The following is a 24374-nucleotide window of genomic DNA, read 5'->3' as shown; positions in this document are numbered from 1 at the left end:
GCTGAGGGTTTCGGACCACTTAATGATCTTTCCCAATGTTGTTCATGCCGTTAGCTAACTATTGTAAACCTTAAAAACCGCACACGACTCATATATTAATATCCGTAGTCTTACCTTTCTAATGCGATGGATGTGCCCTCTCACCCCCACCACAGCAGCCCCGGAGCTGGGGCTGGGAAGGAGGGCCATCTCTTCCCAGCAGCGGCAGCCCTGGTGCTAGGGAAAGTCGCCTCTTTCTCTGGCTGCCGCAGCCCTGCAAGTCCCAAACTTCCCTGCCGCCTCTTCTCACCCCACTGCCCTCCCACCTACCCCCTATTCCTCCCAAGGCCACCACCTTACCTTACATGTGCTTCTTCTCCAGGGTCCAGGCACCTAATTAGTGGAGCCATGCCCGCGCAGCTTCACTAATTAGGTGGGTGGCCCTTCGTTCTCTCGTGTACCACCATCCAGGTGCTCGCCTTAGAGGGAACTATCTGCGGACCACTGGTCCACAGACCACAGTTTGAGAACCTCTTTGCTAAGGAATATAAAGAATTAAATGTTGAATTTTTCATACAAAATCACTTTGTAATTTGACTTTTTTCAAAAAGGTATGTGAATACTAACAAGGTCAACAGCAGCTTAAGTTCCTGCTCAGTATATCCGATTGCACCCAACTGATTCCTAAAGAGAAACACTTAAATGTAATGATTTATAACCTATTCGTGTTTGTGTCTGAAGTGCGTATAAAACAATAACAGTTTGACTTCATTTGAACAATTGATACTTTATTTTTGAAAAGTGACTGAAGAAGGCACTTCCATTTTGTGACCAGTGCATCAGGGTGTAGCATCCAGGAAAAGAAAATGCCTATACTGTATTAATTGAACAGGAAGACGAAAGGAAGGGTCGGCTGGATTAGGAAAGGATTAGCTGGCCAATGGCTCTCTGTAGCATAACTGCACATATACTCTGTCCATTGGGATTTAAGTTGACTCTCTTTCTCTCTCGAATTTGCATTTCTGACTGAGTTCTCAAGATGAATTACTCAATGTAAACCTTTTCAAAATACCTTTCTTAATAAAATAAGTTTTTGCAACACCTAAAACTTCCATTTATACATTGGAGAGAAGGCAGCTGTGCGCTTATCATTGCCATCAGAGTGGGTGGGTGTGGCATTGGAACTAAGTTGATTTATGCAGTGCTAAATATTGTATTCTCTTCCACCTTGCTGCAGTGTAGTTTGTGAGCGTGTTATCTATTCACTGGCTTTCGTTCCATTGAAATCTCCATCTCTTGCATCAGCTTCCTCTTCTGAACCTTCTGCTGCATTTTCAATTATTCTTCTGCCTCCAGATCTACGGGAGGGGGCAAAAGATGCCGGCTCATTTCCCCTCCTGCATAAGAAAACAGGCTTTAGTTTGTTTAAACTCTTTACACATTAAGACTGGACAAAGTGTACAAAGCCCAGTAACTGCATCGGTGGGATTGAAGATTGTAAATGCAAAGTAGTCAGGGAAGTTATGGCTTCAAGGCAACTTTCTGTAGCCCTTGTTGGTACTTTGTATTGGTGTCTATGGCTGGGTGGGGCTTTTGAGTCTGTGTAACATGGGACTGTAACTGGAGTTCTGACTTTGTTCATGCAAAATTGCAGTCCCCGGTGTAGCAATTGCACTTGTTTGTTTTGAAAAGCTCAGTCCAAACAGAGAGACTAAGTCACTCATTTTGCACATAAAGGTGTGGTATTGCGTGTATGTGAAGGAGCGGAGTGGAAATGCAAGTACTTGGATCTAGCAGCAGTTGGAACTGCATCCCTGCTGCCAGGGGAAGATTCAGAGGGATTGCCCTGGACTTCTGAACAGAGCATGAATATACCCTTCCTGTTGAAGGCCTTTAGTGTGTTGGAACTGTAATATTACAACTGCTTTTCTGCAGTAGTCACACCTCCCACCACAGAGGTGCACAAGGGTTTATCTTTTTCTATCGTAGCGAATGAAGAGCTTCCCTCTGCTTGCTTAGTAGGTAGGGAGGGGAAATTGATTTGTGTAGAACAGTGACGCTCCCGCTCCCTGCATGCACCCCCTTAAGGACTCTACCACTGTGCACAGGAGTGGAGTGCCACTCATTCAGCACTGAGCAATGCACTCCTTCCTCCGCAGGGACTACATCCATGCCTCTCATTAAATTAATGGGATGTGCGTTTCACAGAGAAGCTCATTGAATGCACTTTCTTCCAGCTTGCTCCTTTTCCCCACCCCCCCAAAATCTCACCGTCACAGACCAAGCATGGAGAATTCCCCCCACATCCTAGTTTCATTGTGGGGCTAGAGTATAAGAGGTGGGGGGGAGGGGAGAGAGAGAGGAGAAGAAGCGAGGTACTACAAGTGGCAGCTTAGAAGTAAAAACAGCTTCTCAGCCATAGTGTTGTTACTTCAACATGACAGTAAAATTGCTAGTAAAATGGTGGCTGCTCTCACCTTCCCATTGTTAAGCAAACCTTCTGTAAAGGCTTGAGAGCTCAGATATAAGCAAGGAAATTCATGATCACTGAACAATGTGCAAAGATTACTCATGTGAGGCTAAACATCCAACTACTCATTTTGGGGTATAGCAATCATGCCTAAATACTTAAGGTTTCTTTTGTCCTAGCAAAAGTCTAAGTCAGTTTCACTTATATTGAAGCCACTAATCAAGCCCAAAAGTAAATCTACCATAATGGGTAAGCATGTGAGAATGTTAGCTGAATTCTAAAGTTGTTAGAAGGGTAGAAAAAGCCTATTATGTCCATTGTGACACTCTGTGGTATCTAGGCTGCTCAGTATGTCACTACCCTTAAATTAAGCTTTCATTCTGATGTCCGCTCTCTCTGCTACAGCAAGCAATTAACTAGCCACTAAAACCTAGTTTGAGAACTAGTTAGTTATCCTGTCACTGATAACATGCAATGTAAAACAAAGGGGGCATCCATTTCTGTTCTGTTACACACTTGGCAAACAGCTCTCTCTCCTGTACAGTTTGTCTCAATCTGCAACATTTAAGATTCACTTCTACTGTTTAAGATATCAAAGGTGCTAAAGTGCTGGTCTTGTAAATGTCCAATGAATGCACTGAATTGGGGGTGGGGAAAGCCCTACGCTCTGTAGTAGATACAACCTCAGACTACTATACTTACTTTGACTTCAAAGAGTTGCATCAGTGTGACAGAAGAATTTGGGATGGGAGAATAATAATGGGGCTGGACTGAAGGGGGACGAGCCCAACCCAGACTTGCAATGAAACCTCCGCCTAGATTAGATAATGCAAACTACACATACCCTAACACGCTATAGACCAAGCCCTAGTTTACATATATAAATTGCAATAATGGCACTGAAGTCCAGGTTGTTTAAATTGGTGCAAACCCCTATGTAATGCTTATTTCAGTTTAGCTTAAATCATGCTTCTTAAACTAACTGGGATATAAACCAGGTTTATATTTATTTAAGAATGTCCACACAGTCATCTGTGCTGGTTTACCTAAAATCAACTTTAATCACACCACTAGATAAACTGGTGCAGCTTTGCATGTGGACAAAGGGCAAAAGGGAAATTGTTATGCCAGAGGTAAAGCCCCCCCATGTCTACTGCAAGATGAAAACCCCTTGCGAAGCACTTCGTTTTGTTTGTATTTCGCTTTCCATTTAATCAAGCTTTGAACAAGCATTACTACACCTCAGCCGCTAACTGTATAGCCCTGCACTCATCACATGCAAACATGTTAAATTGATTTAAAGGCAGTTGCTAGGACAAAATGTCATCTTTAAATATTTGTGTAACAAGAACAAAGCCCCATATTTGTAAAAAGAGAAGATCCACAAATATTACAGAATGCTATTTGCTTAGCATCACTTCTGCAGGTGTAAAGTAAGATGCTATTTAGCTTAAAGCATCAAAGCAATACGACTTCAATAGGGTATTTCCATGCGTTAAACAGCAGTGACTCTATCCTATCTCAGAACACGTAGGCATGCCTCGTAATATACACAAATAGCTGCTCTATACGTTATGTATAGTAGCTATATGTATAGTAGCTATTCAATACAGGCATATATTGATGTGCTTTGGAGGGCAGGAGCTTATCCTTAATCTATGATTAGATTGCTTTGTTTGTATGGCAGACTTCATGCAAATTTTTTTCCAAAGCACATGTAAGATTAGATATTTTTACCAACTGATTACATTAAAGAATTCACCATATGAAATGTGCATTGGTAGTACTGTGAAATTCTAACATGCTGCAATATCTCTGTTCATATCCATGTGCCTTTAATGGTTTCAGCTGTTTTAATTAATCAAAGCTATATTTTGTTTGCAAAACTTCCATGTTTAATGGGGACTTTAAAAAGTGCAAGGAAGACTATTTTCATGCAGAAATTTTAAAAAAGAGCAACTCATATGTCTTCTGTCAGCAGAGCTTATGAGAAAAGTGAGAATGCAATGTTTGCAAATCCATGTCATAACACAACCTAGCTGTAAGAAAGATGAATAACTGACAAACAGCTGATGGAAAAGAGTTATTGTAATATTTGTCTCCTTTGATTCAACAAATTGATGACAAGATATCCAAGCCTTCACAGTTTGCAGAAATCTCACATAAAAATTACTTGAGCAAAAGGAAAATGGAAATTTGTGCACCACAAGCTAGCTGCAAAGTTGAAGGCATGATACCTGCTTAGTCACTGCGAAGGTTCCTGTGTCCCTCTGAAACAGAGATAGAGAGTCCCGAGCAGTTATGCTAAGCACATGGTCATTATCACTTTCAGGTAAGTTACTTTAAAATAATTAAACAAAGTATATCATAGCATATTATTGAAAACCCTGGTGAGTAGAAGTGAGCCTTGGACTGCATTATGAAAATGTACTACCCATACATCTAGCAGTCACTTGGACAATAGCTGGAAGGGTTTGATTAGGCAGATAGTTTAATTTTTTTAAAAAATTTTTATTAAAGAGCATGAACTAAAGTTACCCAGGAAGATGTTGTAGGGGCAGCTGTTTCTCCTTTAACCAATTGGTCTCTTTGTTCATGCCACTGGTATCACAGGCTCGACAGCTGTATTAAAGCTTAGGAGTGCATGACTACTGTATTATTTGGTGTGTTATATTTAATGAGAAAATGGAAGTGGCTAGTTTGACACTTTTCTCAGTTACACAGTGACGCTGAAACCCGACTGGTCAATGTATGAAATAGGGAGGCAACTTGGGCAAGTGTCACAGGGTGCATGTGGTTTGCCTTTGCCCTGGTTTACACTATAAACTTACCTTGGTATAACAATGTCACTCGGGGGTGGAAAATCCACCCCCCTGAGCGACGCAGTTATACCAGCCTAACTCCTGGCATAGACAGTGCTATATGGACAGGAGGGCTTCTCCTGTGGCCCTAGCTACTGCCTCGGGGAGGTAGAGTACCTACACCGATGGGAGACACTTTCCTGTTGGCATAGATGGTGTCTTCACTAAGCGCTACAGCATCAAAACTGCATGCTGCAGCACTGTAAGTGTTGACAAGCCCTTTGACTCCCTACAGAACTTCAAGTCTCTGAACTTCAGGGGTATCACTTCAGTCATCTCTCCAGTGTGAGTGGGGCGAGGAGGGACAGGTGACTAGCTTTAAGAGTGCTAACTAGTACTGCACATAATAAATATCATGGCAGGCAGGTCCGTCGATGGCTACTAGCCAAGATGATCAGGGATGCAACCCCATGGTCTGGGTATCCCTAAACCTGACTGCAAGGAGCTGTCCGGGACTGAACAACAGGGGACAGATCACTTGATAAATTGCCCTGTTCTGTTCATTCCGTCTGAAACATCTGGCACTGGCCCCTGGTAGGAAGACAGGATACTGGGTTAGATGGACCACTAGTCTCACCCAGAATGGCCATTCCTATATGTTCTTAATATCACCCTCAAGGGTCTCAACTCCAGCATAAGATTTTCAAAAAGTCACTGTTGGCCTAACTCAGCTCCTATTCAAGCCAATAGAAGTTTTATCATTAACTGCAATGGGAGCAGAGGTAGTTGAGTGCTGAATGCTTTTGAAACATCTCATTCCTGAAGGGTGAATCCCTGGCCCTATTGAAGTCGAGAAGAGTGTTGCCATTGATTTTGATTGGGTCATAACTTCACCTCAAGTCTTTGACCCATGAGTAGCATTTTTATGATGTTAATTGGGCGGATGTGGGGAACCCATAACTCCCCAGCATCAACAGGGTGTTTCTTCTAAACTAAGTTTCTTTCCTCAAATTCTGCTATAGTTTAGAATTCTAAATCTCTCCTTAGTAGACAGAAAAAAGCTAGTAAAAAACAAAGCCACCCTACCTGAGTTTGCTCTTCAGTGAAGCCATCTCCCGGCCCATGGCCTCGTTACTTTCAGCTGCTTCGTCCAACTCTCTCTGCAGTTTCCTGCGGTTTGCATTGATGCGCTGGGCCTCTTCCTCTGCCTCTTCCAGCTGTCTTTTCAGTTGTTTTACTCGGGCGGTGCTCTTATCGGCCTGAGCGAGAAGTAAGAGTAATGCTTAGAGTTTTGAGTTTCCTTTAAAGAGATCAGAACATTTTACGTTCCTCCATCTGCACCCCTTTATTCACGATGATGTACTTTCCTGACTCTCTACACTTGCAAGTATCTGCTGTGGCCGCTATTGTGACATTCCAGTAAGATTAGCTCTGCTCTTTTGGACTGCATGTATTTGATATGTCTCAATTGAAATTAACACTTTAGGTTCTGAGATGAAGAGTGGTCTCTGTCAACAGCCCTGTGAAAAGCTCAGAGGGCTACAGGAGGCCAGTTGGGACAGGCACCTGAACCCAGTAAGTTATGACCCAGTGCCAGGTTAGGCTGTTCTGGCTGGTTGGCCAGGACGTCGGCGGAAGCACTCTACGTAGAAGTCCAGCACGGGCTGAAATTGTGGAAAAGCAGCATCACTTGTCCCATAACCTCAGCCGTGCGGAACACAATGCCATTGACAGCCTCAGAAACAACTCTGACATCATCATCAAAAAGGCTGACAAAGGAGGTGCTGTTGTCATCATGAATAGGTCGGAATATGAACAAGAGACTGCTCGGCACCTCTCCAACACCACTTTCTACAAGCCATTACCCTCTGATCCCACTGAGAGTTACCAAAAGGAACTACAGCATTTGCTCAAGAAACTCCCTGAAAAAGCACAAGATCAAATCCGCACAGACACACCCCTGGAACCCCGACCTGGGATATTCTATCTACTACCCAAGATCCATAAACCTGGAAATCCAGGGCGCCCCATCATCTCAGGCATTGGCACCCTGACAGCAGGATTGTCTGGCTATGTAGACTCCCTCCTCGGGCCCTACGCTACCAGCACTCCCAGCTACCTTTGAGACACCACTGATTTCCTGAGGAAACGACAATCCATCGGTGATCTTCCTGATAACACCATCCTGGCCACTATGGATGTAGAAGCCCTCTACACCAACATTCCACACAAAGATGGACTACAAGCCGTCAAGAACACTATCCCCAATAATGTCACGGCTAACCTGGTGGCTGAACTTTGTGACTTTGTCCTTACCCATAACTATTTTACATTTGGGGACAATGTATATCTTCAGATCAGCGGCACTGCTATGGGGGGGGGGGGAGAAAACCTGGATTTGTGCTGGAAATGGCCGAACTTGATTATCATACACATTGTAAGGAGAGTGGTCACTTTAGATAAGCTATTACCAGCAGGAGAGTGGGGTGGCAGGAGGTATTTTTTCATACTTTGTGTGTATATAAAAAGATCTTCTACACTTTCCACAGTATGCATCCGATGAAGTGAGCTGTAGCTCACGAAAGCTTATGCTCAAATAAATTGGTTAGTCTCTAAGGTGCCAAAAGTTTACTCCTTTTCTTTTTGCGAATACAGACTAACACGGCTGTTACTCTGAAACCTGTCAAAGTTTTCATAGTATTTATCTATAAAGAATGTCATTGAGATCTTAAATGAAAGCCAGGATAACACTGGTCATTAATATCATTGTGAAATATATGTAAGGAATTTATGTATATACTGAAAAATATTTTTTAAGTCTGAATCCAGGCAGGTTGACAAACAGGTTTTTGCAAGACAAAGGATGTAGATTCACCCATCTGCCTTGGTTCACATGCACATTAAGCATTGTAAGCCAACACAATGGAACCCCCCCTTTGCATTCAAAGTCAATATGAGGATGTAAAGTCAACATGAAGTCTGCATGTCAGGGAATAAAGCCGGGGGAGGGGCATCCTGACTCTGGGGACCAACAATGAATTTGGGAGGATATAGAAATGCAAAAGGACATTACTTTATCCTTCACCAAAGAAGCAAAAAGGGCAGTGCTTTTGGCATTTCTGAAAGAGATCACAGCCAGGGTGGTGGGAGATGCTGGGAGATTCTCTCACCTAAGGCAAACTACTTTAGACCAGGATTTAGCCTGTTAAAGAGGAGTTTAGACTCTAGGAAGCATTATACTTTTTGTTTTATATGTACCCATTTATGTCTCCATTATTATCTTAAGATCTCAGAGCTGCGAGGTTATTAGGAGCAGATCCTCACTTGAATCCAACAAGCTAGTGTATATGCTGTCCCTCTGGGGATAGCAAACCTGGTAGGACTTGGGTTGGCGTATGCCTAACACTAGCCTGCATAAAGGTCTGGAGGCTAGGTAGGCAGTGCTTGTGTGGCCAGAGGCAGCTTGTGTCAGGGAGCACAGACGACTACTTCATGCTAGAGGCAGGTAGTGGTGAGGTGCCTCACAAGCCTGGGTATTCACAGCAGCCCCTTCCTCCCCTGCTGGATCCCCATCACAGCGTGCATTACCTGGTCCTTGTATTGTTCCGCTTGCTTTCTTTCATCTTCAACCTGCAGCAAGGCCTCTTTCAGCTTCTTGTCCTTCTGACGCAGTGTCTTGGCTGTGGTCTGCTTCTCTCTGCAAATGACAGCATGACACTTACTGATCTGGAAAACGGAGAATTCTTAGGAGCACAGGGCTTGTGAAAAGAAGCATGAGTAGGTTTAGGTTGGATATTAGGAAAAATCTTTTTCACTAGGTGGGTGGTGAAACACTGGAATGCGTTACCTAGGGAGGTGGTGGAATCTCCTTCCTTAAAAGTTTTTAAGGTCAGGCTTGACAAAGCCCTGGCTGGGATGATTTAGTTAGGGATTGGGTCCTGCTTTGAGCAGGGGGTTGGACTAGATGACCTCCTGAGGTCCCTTCCAACCCTGATATTCTATGATTCTATGAGTGATCCTCATATTAAAAGCCTTCCTCAGAATAATGCTATTGACTTTTGTAAAAACTGAAGGAAGCAGCAGCTTCTCCCATGGGTCAACTCATTATACACCTGTCCTGTGTGTGTTTCTAGATGTGAGAGCAGGGAGCGTTTGCCCGCCCTGGTATCTTTGTATAGCCATCTGCCACATTTCTAATGGTTGGGATTTTTTGTTTGTTTTGCTTTTTTGGGGTGTTGTGTTTTTTGTTTTGTTTTGTTTTTTTTACGAGTTATTTACTAGTTTTCTGCTTACAGCCAAACCCTGCTTCTTTAGTCAGAAAGTGAATAAAAATGGGGAACTGCAAGAGTGTTTTTTGGGGGAAGGACAGAACACTTTCCGTCCTCCCCAGATGGCAGGTGTGGAGCAAGTGCTCAGCGCAGCTCTACTCCAGCTCATAGCTTACTAGGTCTTCTCCATGCAGGATTATGGTCCAGCAGATCTATGCATCCTATGGAGCCACTGGCCTGGTCCCTAACCCTGCTGGCCTGTTCACAATCCACTCCCCTCTCTCCATGTATTCCCACTGGACAGCTTGGCTTCATAGCATGCGAGAGATGCAGTGTTGGCTCATTTTACCTGTCCCTACTCATGCATCATTTCCACTGTGATTTAGGCCTCCTGCTGCCATAGAATGGAGTCATTTACCACCTCACCTGTGCAGGCTTTTGCCAATTAAATGGGCTAGAAAAGAGAGTTAAGACAGACAGCAGCCTGGCTTCTTATCACAGGCAATTGACAACGTGCTGGGTATTCTCAAATATTTACTTTGAATAGTCTACAGTTCTCAGAATCACACTAGTGTCTGAGATAACAGCTGCAGTGAGAGAACTAGAGGCTCTGGCCTGATGCAGACACCAACAGCGCCCCCAACCTGCAACAAGCAATTGCAGCTGAGAGTCCAAAGTGACGACTGTGCAGACCCACACCACTGACCACAATCCTGGACAGTTTGGCAGCTCGTTGGCTATGCTGCACTGGAGGTGCAAGAAGGATGGCAATTACTGTATGTGCACAATGAGGCCTGAAATGATGCCCAGTTGCATCAGCGTGCGTAAAGGGCCAAGTCTAGCCCCCAGCCAGAATAAATGGTCTGGTCCTTGTTGTATTGAGACAGAAGGAATCTTTCCCTTTGTCCTCAAATTTCAAAACTCTGCTCCGTCCCCCTGCTTAAATGTTACCCTCAGTTGATAGTAGCCTGGGGAGAGAGGGGAGGAGGTAAATAGAACCAGACAGCCATGCACCCTGGCAGGCAGAGAACTCCCTTGAGGCCGAGTACCATGCTAACTAGACACCTTTACAGAACTTGCTGTCCTGCCAGTGGTGTCAGGATCTGGCCCAAAACAACAAGACTATAGTGCTAATGAACTGGTCCTACTGCCAGTATAGAATGTAAAGGAGGGTAAACCAATAGGTTTCTACGGAAACTACTCTGAAAACCTAGAGAATAAGATGCTTCATCTAGGCTTTTTGGCAAGCCTGTACAATTCTACAGCAGGGAAACTGTTTTCTATTACATTCTAGAAGACTTTTCAATAATAAATCCTTCCCAAAGCTGGTCCTATGCAAGGTTTTGATACGAACCAATCATTTTCCAAAGAAACACTGCTCATGTATGTGAGACTCTTTACCAAACCTTAATGCCACTAATAGGATCCTGGAAAACCTTTTAGTATTTTTGGTATTCATATATTAAAACATGGGTAGTCAATAGGTGGAGTGTTGGCCAAACCCGGACTGCCAGACACATTTGAATGGATAGTGAAAGCTTTTTATTTACTTATTACCATTATTATTATTGTTGTTTTTGTATTATTTTCTCTGAAGTCTGGACTTTGACTATACCTTGACCAAGAAATTTGGACCTTGACAAAAATAATTGATTATCTGTATTAAAATTAAATAAAAGGATGGCTTTGTCAGTGAGGGCTGAGTTGTAGTGTCCAAGTACCTGGATTCCTGTTCCACTTGGTCCTCAAGCTGAGAAATTTTGGCCTCCAGAGAAGCAATTGTAGCCTTAAACTTGGACTTCACAGCTCCTTCCATTTCCTGCAGTTTACTCTTCAGCTCTTTGTTCTGCCTCTCCAGTTGCTGCCGAGCGCTTTCATTCTTCTGTGCCGCAGCGCGCTCTGTTACCAACTCGTTATTCAGCTGCTCTGACTGAAATATTTAGGGAGAGCCCTTTAAAATCTACAGCTGTTACCTTAGACTTGGGAAAAGGGAGTTAGAGCAATTTAATATAAAATATGAAGTCTCTTTCTGGATGCTCTCTGAAGGTGTGTCCAAAAACAAGCTCACCCTTGGACGGGTACAGACAGAAACACACATGTATCAATAATACATACGTACACCTTACACCCCTCTTACTTATAGACACACTCAAATGGACTGTACCTGCTGTACTGCTTTCCTGAAGCGATCACTCATTCCCTCCATATTACTTTGTTCCTCTTCTAGCTCTTCCTCCAGTTGGGAGATTCTAGCTTCCAGACGACGTTTCTCATCCTGGAGGCTAGTCCTGTAAATTTAAATTTGTAAAGCATGTAGTTTTTGCTTTTGAGCAGTTGACCATGTCTTGCAACACACTGGAAGGTGCTGAAGACTCATGGAGAACCTGGAAGTATTCTTGAAATGAGTCTTGTGCTGCCATCTTATTTATGTTACTGGAGACCTCACTTGCTCCTCCCTGCTGGCCTTCATATCTATGAGTAACTTATAAGTAGTCCCAATGATTTTAATGAAATTAGCCACATATTTGTAACTAAGCATATGTGTATGCGTTGGCAAGGTTGGAGCTACAGATCGCTTTTCAGGACAGAAACATTGGCTACTGAGAGGTATTTAGCAAGGCTTTGGTACACTTGAAAATAATTACCAATTCTTACCTCCCAGAAGCAGCACTTGCAAGTTCTTCAGCCAGTTCCTCTTTCTCCAGATCAGCCTGTTTGCGGGCCCTTTCGGCAGCAGCCAGATCCTAGGGGAAACAAACAGCCAGTGTATTAAAGAAATGAAGAGGGTTAAACAAAGTACAGTCCAAACATGGAGTGAGAGACTGATCAGCCATGATGTCTCTTTAAACCCAACCTCTGTCAGATGTTTCTGTCACCAGAATATCAATTTATGATTCTATAGTCATAGACTAATGGAACAAAAATATGCATTATCCAACCCGTCCACAGTTTGTGTTTTATTGTGCTTCCAGATACAAGGATTGTATCCATTTAAAACATGATGAAAGATGTCAGGAGTACAATATTACTGAAAAGGTCATAAGGGTTGTAACAGACAGTACATTTTTCTTTTCCATCCAGTGAAAAATATCTTCTTATAGGCTAATGGTTTTAAAGGAAGCTCTTGGCACTCAGCATCTCTAAGCACCGTGGCCCATTTAAATGGAAGTCATGTGCCTAAATTCCTTTGAGGGTCTGGGCCTTGGTTTTTACTGAGGTCCACAGAACCTGTTATAAGAGGTTCTGACTGTAGCTTTCCCTGCACCATGGCCAATATCACTTCTTTTTTTTTTAATGATTTGGTTCCCTCAGGTACAACTCTGTTTTGTTACCAAAGATCTTGTGCAGCCTGCACTCTAGTACTCTCTAAGAGTCACACTTTACCTCTTGCAGCTGCATAAGTTCTGCTTCCAGGTTCTTGGCTTTTTTCTCATTTTCTCTAGCGGTCGCAAATATCTCTTCTCTTGCGGCACGGGCATCATCAAGCTCTCGTTGGAAGTCCTTCATCTGACCCTGGTTTCAGACGGTTAAAAAAAAAAAAAGGATGGATTTGTATTTGTCTGTGTTTATCACAGTTTTGTTGAAAAGAAAATTGAACAAAACAAATACTAATTTCCATGTAATTACAAAACTGTCCGTGTGGACCCTTCTGTCACGCACTAACAGTTCCATAATGCACTTTGATTTACTCTGCTTTGAAACAGGACTGGGAACTTTTAGTGCACAGTTACAGCATCCACTCAGATAGTTAGTATGCTACAGGCTATCGTGCTGAAGATTTATACTCCAGCTTGCCGCACGCTAACTCACCATCTAGACAATCCCTTCATGTGTTTAAGAGTTGTCCTGTCAAGTCTCAATCCTGCCCTCGATCACTGATCATTATATACAGCGTCTTTGAAAACTGGCTACTATTCATGCAGGTGCAAATGTGAAAGCTGGTTTTTCAAAAATACACAGTGCTACGTCCATGTAGTGGAGAGCCAATTTTGAGTCCTATCGACACATCTGGCCTTTTTTGCTTCACCTCTTTGATGGAACCCTTAGGTTTTCCACAGAGATGCCAATAGCACATCCGTGCTGATCAATTAGTTGTGGCATTTCTGTCTACTGCAAAACATGATATTTTTCACTCTCTAAGCCAGCTACCTCAAGGTCACTCAAATTACATTAACTAAGCATTTTGGATCTGGGGTCTTGATTCAAACCCCTCTCTAATATTATATCTGTTATATCTATTTAGCATCAAGGTCACAAATGACATCTAATTTCCACTTGCTGTTATACAAGTCACATCAATGACCCAACAGAAAACTATTCAGTCTCAGGAGCCACAAACCTGTAGTTTACGAAGTTGCTTAATGGCTTCTTCCCGAGCCTTGTTAGCAGAGTCAGCCTGACCTTCCAGATTCTTAATGTCAACTTCTAATTTCTTTTTAGCTGCAGTTGCCAGGCCACGTTGCTTACGCTCATCTTCCAGTTCTGTTTCATACTCATGGAGCTAACCAATAGCAAAGAAGATTTTCTTTAGGATTACTAGTACACTTTAGCACCCTTGGACACACTTTACTTACTCCCGACTTATGTGTACTATGCTGTTCTAGGGGCTTGCCGACAGGTAATAAAAGCTCCAGTAGTTTTACAATACCACTGACTGCTGAAATAAATCCTCGTTTGGCTCAAATACTGGAGTTCAGGGTGGTAAAAGACCAAAGTTTGATTCTGTCCTGAGGGATACATGTGAAGTATAGTTGATGAATGGAATATTTGTGTTGTAGTCACAATATCGCCTCTACCAACAGGTTCAGCATTGTTTGTTTTCCCTGCCAGAATTTTTGGATCAGTTCACTGTCATTAATGATTCATCCAGGGAAGCCAGGTATTATATTTGGGACCTATCTTTTACTACTTGCACTGAAAGCCTGGGGAGCATTTTAGCCATTATGTCAGAGTTCATTATTCAGGTGATTTACACTAAATGGAATCTCACTGTTAAATCACTATCTTCTACAGTCAAATTCCTTATACTGAAATACCCACGAGCAATAACACTGCTATAACTGCAGCTTATTTTTTAAGCAAAGCAAAATGGTCTATATAACTTTTATTCAGCCAAGCAGAAGGAAGAAGAATGTTTGGTTCTTATTATCCTGAAGCACTTACTAATAATGGTTTAAGCCAGGGGATTTGCAGTTACTTTGAGTAAGCATTTACAGTGTCACTGATAATGAATTATACCTGTTTAAGCAGCTGTCTCCTCTTCTCCTCATTCTGTTCATCTCGAGCTTGCAAGTCTCTTTCAAACTGTCCTTTTAGGGCCTGCATGTTAACCTCCAATCTAAGCTTGGCATCTTCAGTAGCCTGTAGCTCATCCTCCAGCTCTTCTAATTGTGTCTTCATCTCCTCCACTTGTTGTTCCAGGGCACGTTTGGACTTCTCCAAATCATGGACCTTTCATGCAATGAGAAATCAATACAATGTTTTTACTGATTGTAATCAATCTAAAAATACATGTAATGTAATGTGATCATTCTATAGCATGGAAAAAATTGGAATATACAAATTGTGGAGAGAGGATGGATTAAGTTTCAAGAGCACACACAAAAAAGTGGCAAACTAGCATTTTTTGTACCCTTATAAATCTATTTTAAAAGGCAAAATTCAGCTTATTCATAGACTGAGACCCTGGATACCAAATGTTATCCTAGGATTCATTTTTAGTCTAAACACCAACAACTGTGAAAATAAACCCTTAGTGGTAGTGATGTGATCATGCCGCTAGAATAAGAGATAGGAAGAAATATCCCCTTTCAAATCAAGTTAACAGGGTTCTTTTTAATTTTTATTTCCTTCTGAAGCTCTTAGCTCAAAGACACAGACACCTGTTAGAGCCATCACACTGCTGTGGATCCTGTCACAACTGAACTCTGCCAAGTCAGCTGTGGACATATCTTTTATTCACAGTGGTAGCTGTCGGCAAAATCAAATCCAATTAATCAATTCAGATTTGTGAACTGCACAACTTGGAAGCTGCTTACGGGGTTAGCAAATACTTCTCAATCTCTGCTTTAATTTTGTCTTCTCTCAGAAATGAGGCAAATAGTCCTCTTCAAGATCAATAACTTGCTGTTGATCAAGACTAAAGAAGGCTTGTAAGCATAATTCATTGCTGAGTCTCTGATAGGACTGGATGCAGATGGAATTGCTCACGAAATTCTGCATAAAACTTCTAACACTGTTGAATGGATTTTACACTGTGAAGAACTTTCCACACTGAAAATGTAGATCTTTGTGTTAACTATTAATTTAAGTGATTATCCCTGAAATAGTTATATGGGATATATATTGTGAGACTTACATTCTTGCCTACATCATCCTTGGAGCTAACTAGATCTTCCATTTCCACTTTCAACAATTTGTTGGTTCTCTCCAGTTCTTCTTTGGCTTCCAAAGCTTCCTCAAGAGCCCGGGCCAAGGACAAAGCTTTTGTTTCTTTTTCTCTAGCTTCAGCTTCTGCTCTGTCCCTTTCGTCTGCATATTTGGAAGAGATGTTTTTCTCTTCAGCAAGCATCTATAAATCAATAATATAAAAATGTTCAGTTTGAGCACAGTAATCCTATTAATACAGAAAGCCATTAAGTGTAGGGTTTTCTATTGCATTAGTCTTGTCGATTACTAATGACTACAGAGAAAGGCCCCTGTATATGCAGATACAAAATTAATCATGGCGTAAATAATGCAACTTTAATCTTTTTCTATAACTATGTTAATTCCCACTCAACAACTTACTCTCTGCACCCATGACTCCCAGCAGAGTTAGGTTATAACATGAAGGGAGTTGACCATAAGCTCATACCTGATCAAACTTCTTCTGCTTTTTCTCCAGGTTGGAGACCAGCTGGCGTTGGTTGTCCAAGTCCACTATCAGATCATCCAGCTCCTGCTGGAGTCTGTTCTTGGTTTTTTCCAGTTTGTCATAAGAAGCAGCTTTTTCCTCAAACTGCTGCGTGAGCCCTTCAATTTCCTTCTGGAGCTTCTTTTTGCCTTCCTCCATACTCTCTATTGTGCTGGTATATTCCTGGAGCTTCTTCTTTGAGTCAGAAAGCTGAAATTTGAATTCAAGGAATGAAATAAGTCTGTATAGCAGAGCCACTCTAAGTTTGCACAGCAGTGGGCTGCACCTGACATAGTCCAAGGAACCCACAGGCGTGCACCTAACGCACTCAATATGAGGCTGATGGCAGTCACTCATCTTTAACATCATGAGGCAGCCTACAGAGGCTATAGGCCCATTGCTCCAGACTCCATCATGAGGCGAGTGATCTTGCACCAAGGTATCGCCAGTAGTCCTGTGGTCACACTCTCCTCTGCATTAAAGAGGGTGGCTACTGGCTGCCCTGTAGAATTCCACAGGCTACAGTTGGCCTACAGGTCCTATACTTGGTGCTTCTGGCCTAGTAACAATAGTTCACTGGCTAAGATGTATAGGGATAACTAGAGATCTGTAATCTATGGACCTATTGTAAAGACTGAGCACCAGAGCTAATGTTCTAACTGTGCCACTGTACCTGTACTGTCAGTGTCGAAATATGTCGCTCTAGGTTTTGTTTTGTTTCTGCTTCTTCCTCCAACTGCTCTTGCAGGCTGTTATTTTCCTCCTCCAGTTGGCGAAGCTTGGTAGCTACATTCAGTTTCTGCCGAGTTTCCTCCTGAAGCAGCTCCTACAGAGATCATCATAATAGAACATCGTCATTTTTTGTTCTTTTTCAATATGTTTTATACAGGTTATCCCAGTGGGAAGCCTACCTGTGTATCCTGTAGCTGAGCTCCCAAGCTTGCAACATCCTTAGTGAGTTTGATTGTCTTGGTTTCTGCTTCACTGAGCAAACTGGTAACATTTTCCACTTCAACCTAAAGAAAAATCACATTGAATGTTTTCAGTCATTTTGTATAGCTTCAATCTCATCTACCCCAGCTATGTTTGAGATGGGTCCAGACTGGACTCCTGAATCACAGTTTGTATTTGAATGCCAGGACCAGGAACTGCTCCTGTGCTTCCTGGTCACTTCCAGAATCCAAGAAGAGGCCTGTTTTCCAGTTCAGATGTAATTCAAGACAGCAAAAATCATGTCAGAATGGTGGATGTTGCCAAAGTTTTGCTAAGAGAATTTGTGAGATTTCAGGGCTGTGGAGCCAATCCACAGCAGGTAGGCTTATGTTTGGGGTGGAAGTTTCTTGGAATTCTGTCACCTGCAACTTTATTGAACCTCCATTTGTCCAGCACTGCTGTAGAACAGCTCCATGCAAAGGGTGCCTTGCTTTTGTGCCCCACTCCCTCTGTCACGCTCCCTAGTTGAGTGGAGAGGTCTATACCCAATGGAATGCAACTTGTTATGAAGAAATTGATTTGGAAAAGTTGGTTTTCAAATGCAAATACAAAATAAAACCGTATTCTATTTTTACCACACAACCTGCTAAGAAGCCTTTTTTTGCTGCATTTGTGAGTTAACAGTTGTTGGGAATGGGCATTTAGTTAGAAATGAGTAATGGTTTGTACCAGCACCACCATTGTGTGGGACCCAGAATAAGTCAGTCACTCCATATCCAGTTGTCTCACTGAGCCTCTCAGGTCACTGAAGAAGGTATTTCTTACCTGCAATTTATGGACTTTTTCATTGAGTTCCACCCGGACGCGCTCGCCATCGGTGTATTTGGATTGTAGCTCCTGAAGTTGCACTTCCAGCTTCTTTTTTTTGTACTCCACCTCTTGTTTGGCCTGATTTAGTGACCTGATTTCAGTACTCAGGTCAGCATTTTCTTTCTCTAGTGTCTGCTTGGTCTTGTCCAAGTTTACTTTGGCCTGAATGCATAGGGCAAAGAAAAATACGCTGTGTAAAAGAGATCCACAATGTCTAATAGATAAACCCATTTTCAGGGTCGTGGTTTCAGTTTACCCGTTTAAATTGCTCCAGCTGTTCTGTTAGCTCTTCCACAGCCTGACTATGCTTTTGCCTCATCTCCTGGACCTGGGCTTCATGAGTCCGAGTTTCCTCGTCCAGAGCTCTCTTCAGCACTGTGACCTCCTGTTCCCTCTTTGCTCTGGAAAGCAATACACACACGAATGGAACAGCTGGGAGACAATCTAATCACACAGGATACTGTGTTATTGTACAGCTGAGTGATAATAAATAATGGCGGCAGCAGCAGCACATCTATAGTAGCACTTTAGAATTATTAGTTAATTAAGTGACTTGTCCAATCCTACGTAGGGTAACACTGTCAGAGCCTGAATAAGAATCCAAGAGTTCCTCGCACTGGGGTTTGTGCATGTTGTTCCCTCCAGATGTGCAGATCTTTACATACCACGAGATATGTGGTATGCAATATTTTACTGAAATAGTGCTTTCTGATTTTATGTCTTTTTACAGTGATTTTTGGCTACATTTGTTTTTCTACCATATGCTAGGTCTTTATACCTGAGTTCTTGCTGTGTAGCTGTGCTATCCAATGTATCTTCAAGTTCTGTTTTCAGGGCCTCCAGCTCTTCACCCAGGTCTCTCTTTTGTTTTTCTGCTTTGTTTCTTGCTGCTCTCTCAGAATCCAAGTCTTCCTGGAGATCAGAGATGTGACCTTCCAGCTCACGGATTTTTTTGAGGGCATTATTCTTCTGAGCAATTTCATCTTCAAGCCTGGACAAAAAAAGTATGATGTAAATATAAAAAAAATGTCAAGTGTGTTGAGCTGTTGGGAGCTGGTGGTATGATTTCAATCCAAATAACCTAAATGAATCCATTGTTTTTTAATTTTAATTTTACTAGGAAATGTAATTAATCCACACCAGATAATAGATAAGATAACACAACATCTTATGTTAGTATAGCTTAAACTGTGTATTTAAGGGTAAGGTTTTCTGAGTGACCTAACTCTTAGTCTTTTAGAAAGCCATAGGAGCTTTTACTATTGACCTCGGTATGAACAGAATTAGGCCAACTCCAAGAGTTTTTGAAAATCCCATCCTAAATATATGTTTGAATGTATGTGCTAGGTTCAGCTTTTAACTCATTGTGCAGACAGTCCTAACCAGCATGGAGAGAGAATGACAGAAGTAGATGAGGTGTCCTCATCTCTTGGATGACATAGACAATTGGGAGGATCACTGGTATCTGCAGAGTAAGACTTTCTCAACTGTTTGACATGTAAGAAACTGGGCCCCCAATGCAGGAAAGAAATATGGAAAGAAGGGGAGGGGAGGCTTGGGAAAATGGTTGTTTCACCTGTCTGGAGAGACAGTATCCCAGAGGATATTGAGGTGTGGAAGGATCTTACTGCTCAGTGGGGGCTTGGTGGCCAGTGACATTTCAAGCCCTGATTTCTCATGGCCTGAGGATCCTGCTTCTATTTAAGTCTATCGGAAACCCTCCCCTCCCTCCCCCATTTATTTGAATGATTCATGGTCGGGGCAGACCTGTAGTAATTTGCCGTGTATTTTGTCTATAGCCTGCACTTCAAAGTGCAGAGATCAGATTCAGAGCTGAACTTTCCCAAAGTGTGAGCGGGGATTGGTGTGTGCAGGTCCAGATCTGCACTTTCAGCTAAGGCCCTTCTGTCTGTAGGAGTTGGATACCTAGCAAGAGCGGCCTGCAGCTCTTCCTCCTTTTTGGCCAGCTGCATCTTTAGTTCGGCAATCTGCGCTTGTAGGTCTGCAATCTGCTCATGCAGATCACTAGCTTCTCCCTCCAGCTTCCTCTTTGTTTTCTCCAGTTCTTGTCTGCTCTTCTCTTCTTTCTTCAGTCGCACTGGAAAAATAAGGATTCTTGTCAGGGTAGTGAGTCAGCCCAAGGAATTCTCAAAGTGAGCCTGAACATAGGAACGTATACATGGAAAACCAGTGAGGTCACTGTATTTCTCCATTTGCTTATACACGGAATTACAAGTCAATTTTCTTTTGTGGTGAAGGGCTAGTGACTTGCAACTAGCACACAAACTTTACTTTCTGTCCATCCATAAATTATGAGCTCATTGCTCCCCAGTATTCTGAAGCACTACTTTTTGCCATATTTTCTTTGTGCTGACTTTGTAACAAAATAGGGACCTCTGTTTTGCTTATGCATTGTTCCCATCCCATAGCTTTTGTAGGTTGGGTTCATTCTCCAAGAAACACAAATGAAATTGTTCATTTCTTTTACCTTTGTCTGACTTGGATTTTAAAAAAATGATTTGTAATAAATGAAAGCCTGGGTTTCTCATAAATATTGTAATACGTAGTTCTAACTGGCCCCAGAATATTGAATCTGGCAAATACCATTTGAAATTAAAAGTGAAAAACAAACTTACAAAACAATTAAAATTACATTTGGGCCTACTTGGAAAGAGCCCACCAGGACGGTCATTAAAAATAATTTTTACTTGGTAATTACTACAGAATTTCTTGTTCCGGAATTTCAGAAAACCTAGATGGTAAATGTATTATCTCTATTTTTTAAAGGAGTCTTTTAAAAATACAAGTCAAATAAGCAATTGATATAAAACCACGTTTGGTTTACAATACCTTCCAGTTCTGAAATCATTGATTCATGTTTGTTTTTCAGCTTTGTAAGGTTTTTGGCTTTTTCTTCTTCTTCTGCAAGATTTGTTGTTAAATCACTTATTCTCTCTTCAAGGAGTTTTCTTTCCTTAAGAAAAAGAAGTTTCCATTTACAGATAGAACATATATTATTCATACTTATGAAATGCCAATGTACACACTAAAAAATAAATCAGGTCTTTTTAAATGCCACATTTCCTGACAGTGTCATGTAGCACTTTGATTATAGAGGCAATGGAAAGTGGTGGATGCTTTTTATGAGATGAACTAGACGATTAGATTCTTTATACCCACTCTATGCTAGTAAGCACTTGGGTGCCGATTTAGGAAAGTATTTTAACACATGTGTACTTCAAGTGCATTTCTGAATCATGGCCTTAGGGTTTATGGGTGAAATTCCTCCCATCCAGAGGACCAGTACAAGGCCTATGCATAATTAAAGCCCTCAAAATAGGAGGTAAGTGGTGCATGAAGTGTTGGCCCTCTGCATGAGGTGACCCTATATACTTAGCTTGATGCATAAGAAGTTATACCAATTATCCCAGATTGGGAGGAACACGCAGATATCCTTTAGCAAAGTTTATTGCTCAACTCTCTTTTATCTCTTAGTATTCAGTTATTTTAGAAAGTAAGTGGTATAGACGTTAATGGAGGTAGCATCAAGACGTAGCAGTAATATAGTTAAACAACAGTTAGATGATTATGTACAATTTTACAAGTTAAAAGGAATTAGTAAGTTTTGTGCATAGGGGGAGCTGTCTGTTCTTTCTAGGAGCTAAAGGGGAATGTTTCCACTGATCTTGCTTAACTGCTATGGGGTTTTTTGCTTGGAAATATTTTTTGCCATTAGAGGACTCAAAAAGCCAACAACATTTAGATTTTTAATAAGATTTAAAATGGTCTAGGATAAACATGGCAACGTTGTCACCAGCCCATTCCAGACACGAAGGGCTTATGGCCTGCTAGCTACGTGACTATGAAGTGCTAAGTTATTGTTACCATTGTAGCTGAAGAGGAGATCTTTTCATCTTACATTGATTTTGCACTAAGTAGAAAACTGGGCCCATGACACTGACCTTGGTCAGCTTGTTGTTCTGATCATCCATTACGAGAATGTCGTCTTCCATTTTCTTTATCTTGGCCTCTGCTGTTACTTTCTCAAGTTGTAGTTTTTGCCTTGCAGCTTCTTCTTCTTCCAGCTGGTCCTCAAGGTCCTTTTTGTTGGGGAAAAAAGCCCCCAAAAACGTGAACTCTAGAAATGAATGTACTACAGGGCCTATTTCAGGCCTGCCCAAACAGATATGGACATATTAAAAACTTTTCTAGTTTTAAGAAATGGGTGAACCATAAGGAGGAACCATAAGGAGGAAGGAAAGATTTAGTAATCTAGCTATTTAGAAAAGATACTCTTTAAATATTTTAAATAGGGATAGGGGAAGAATGTGCCTGTATACTATAAAGAATTACATGGAGGGGAAAACAGCAGAAAAGCATTCCTACTACTGTGTAGCACAGGGGTTCTCCAACTGGGGGTTGTGACCCCTCAGGGGGCCGCGAGGTTATTACATGGGGGGTCACAAGCTGTCAGCCTCCCCCCAAAACCCCTCTCCGCCTTCAGCATTTACAATAGTGTTAAATGTAAAAAAGGTTTTTTAATTTATAAGGGGGGGCTGCACTAAGAGGCTTGCTGTGTGAAGGGGGTCACCAGTACAAATGTGTGAGAACCACTCGTGCAGCGGATACATATTCCATAAAGCACTATATAGCAGCCGCTTTCACAGGATCAGTAGTTGCCAATTTTTTTCAGCGAGGTGCAAGTGCATGACCTGTACATAGGTTACAGTACCAGCATTTGTTGTTGCAACTTTTTCTTCTCTGTTTGCAATTGATGACTGCGGTCCTCCTCCTCTTCAATCCTGGCCTCCATTTCATGCAGGATCTCCTCCAGCTCTTGCTTTTTAGCAGCTAGGCGGACTCTCATCTCTTCAGCTTCAGCATATAGCTCGGTCTCGGCCTGAAGCTGTTCCTGAAGGAGATTCTTTTCTTCACATAGCTATGCAGATAAATGGATATGCATTTCAAACTTAGCTCACAAGTTACCCAGTGCTGCTTTCTTTAAGAAATATATGGACAAATGGGAGAGACTGTCCAGAGGAGAGCAACCAGAGTAATAAAAAGTTTAGAAAACCTGACCTATGATGAAAGGTTAAAAAAAGTTTGTTTGTTCACTCTTGAGAAAAGAAGACAAGTGGCGACGTGTTAAGTCAAACATGTTACGGGCTGTTATAAAGAGGACGATGACCTATTTATTGTTCTCCATGTCCACCAAAGATAGGACAAGAAGTAATCAGTTTAATTTGCAGCAAGAGATATTTAGATTAGATATTAGGAAAAGCTTTCTAATTATAAGGGTAGTTAAACTCTGGAATAGGTTTCCAAGGTAAATTGTGAAATCCTCATCATTGGAGCTTTTTAAGAACAGTTTAGAAAAATGCTTATCAGGGATGGTCTAGGTTTACTTGGTCCTGTCTCAGTGCAGGAGGCTGGACTAGATGATCTTGTAAGCTCCCCTCCAACCCTACATTTCTATGATTCCATGGTTCTCCTAGATTGCCAGTAAATAGAGATTATTACACTGACAGGAGATCTAGGGGTCCAGGCTCTTGAAGTCTGGCAGTGGACTGCAGAGTGCTTTGGTTCAGGTCCATTGACATTAAGAGGATCAGAAGCGTAAGGAGAACAGACCCTTTTGATGTATTTTGTAACATTTAATAAGCTTCTAAAAATAAAATAATTGATAAAGTTTCCAGTAGTGGTCCACAACTGTATGTCACCTGATTATGTTTCAGCTCCAGTTCCTTCAATTCACTCTCTGCTTTTTGTTGCCTTTCCTTTGTTCTCTGTAGCTCCTCATCTTTGGCCTGCATTTCTTCCTCTTGGCGGGTCACTTGTAACAGTGGTTTCACCTGAAAAAACAAGTGTGAATGTTCCTTTTCAGCATTTATTTTAGTGAATGCAATATTTATCAAGGATGCCAGACTGAGAGCCCTACAGACGAACTTTTCTATTATGAAGGTAGTGGACAAATACAACACAGTCAGTTGCACTGGAAGCTTCCTCACACCATTGAGCTTTAGCAACGCTCATGGAAGGCCACTTCTCTGTTAAAAAGGCTATTTCATTCTTTGGGTCATGTCAGTCCTTTGACTCTCCGGTGAGACTTATGAAGCGGGACAATTAGAACAAGATTTGTTGGGGAGTTGTGATGCAGG

General features: G+C 41.9%; 2 protein-coding genes across 4 annotated transcripts in view; one reads left to right on the top strand and one right to left on the bottom strand.

The window, feature by feature from the left end:
• NDE1 (nudE neurodevelopment protein 1) overlaps window positions 1–24374 on the top strand; it is a 112870-nt gene that overhangs the window by 25331 nt on the left and 63165 nt on the right. The window contains exon 9 of one of the 2 annotated variants that reach the window (XM_075132750.1): window positions 17303–17988. The exons of the other annotated variant lie outside the window; for it this stretch is intronic. Within the exon in view, the coding sequence (XP_074988851.1) occupies window positions 17303–17339 (37 nt within the window). The 3' untranslated portion in view covers window positions 17340–17988. Of the gene's footprint in view, window positions 1–17302; window positions 17989–24374 lie in introns of those variants that run through there. 2 annotated transcript variants of the gene reach the window in all.
• The window catches only part of MYH11 (myosin heavy chain 11), a 101888-nt gene continuing 78260 nt past the window's right edge, over window positions 747–24374 (bottom strand). Inside the window, exons 21-42 of one of the 2 annotated variants that reach the window (XM_048865709.2) lie at window positions 23937–24068; window positions 22949–23155; window positions 22179–22316; window positions 21067–21190; window positions 20143–20314; window positions 18995–19207; window positions 18473–18617; window positions 18172–18378; window positions 17325–17429; window positions 17087–17239; window positions 16375–16623; window positions 15877–16089; window positions 14757–14969; window positions 13858–14019; window positions 12903–13031; window positions 12174–12262; window positions 11683–11806; window positions 11240–11448; window positions 8839–8947; window positions 6337–6509; window positions 4687–4719; window positions 1329–1376 (exon numbers count right to left, since the gene is read on the bottom strand). In XM_048865709.2, the coding sequence (XP_048721666.2) occupies window positions 4695–4719; window positions 6337–6509; window positions 8839–8947; window positions 11240–11448; window positions 11683–11806; window positions 12174–12262; window positions 12903–13031; window positions 13858–14019; window positions 14757–14969; window positions 15877–16089; window positions 16375–16623; window positions 17087–17239; window positions 17325–17429; window positions 18172–18378; window positions 18473–18617; window positions 18995–19207; window positions 20143–20314; window positions 21067–21190; window positions 22179–22316; window positions 22949–23155; window positions 23937–24068 (3291 nt within the window). In that variant the 3' untranslated portion in view covers window positions 1329–1376; window positions 4687–4694. Of the gene's footprint in view, window positions 1377–4686; window positions 4720–6336; window positions 6510–8838; window positions 8948–11239; window positions 11449–11682; window positions 11807–12173; window positions 12263–12902; window positions 13032–13857; window positions 14020–14756; window positions 14970–15876; window positions 16090–16374; window positions 16624–17086; window positions 17240–17324; window positions 17430–18171; window positions 18379–18472; window positions 18618–18994; window positions 19208–20142; window positions 20315–21066; window positions 21191–22178; window positions 22317–22948; window positions 23156–23936; window positions 24069–24374 lie in introns of both variants that reach the window. The other variant, XM_048865707.2, reaches the window with a different exon arrangement.

Source organism: Caretta caretta, chromosome 10 (genome assembly GCF_965140235.1).
Source record: "Caretta caretta isolate rCarCar2 chromosome 10, rCarCar1.hap1, whole genome shotgun sequence".
NCBI classification, from domain to species: Eukaryota; Metazoa; Chordata; order Testudines; family Cheloniidae; genus Caretta; species Caretta caretta.
The sequence above is the reverse complement of the archived record's forward strand: the minus strand, read 5'-3'. Positions and strand labels throughout refer to the sequence as shown.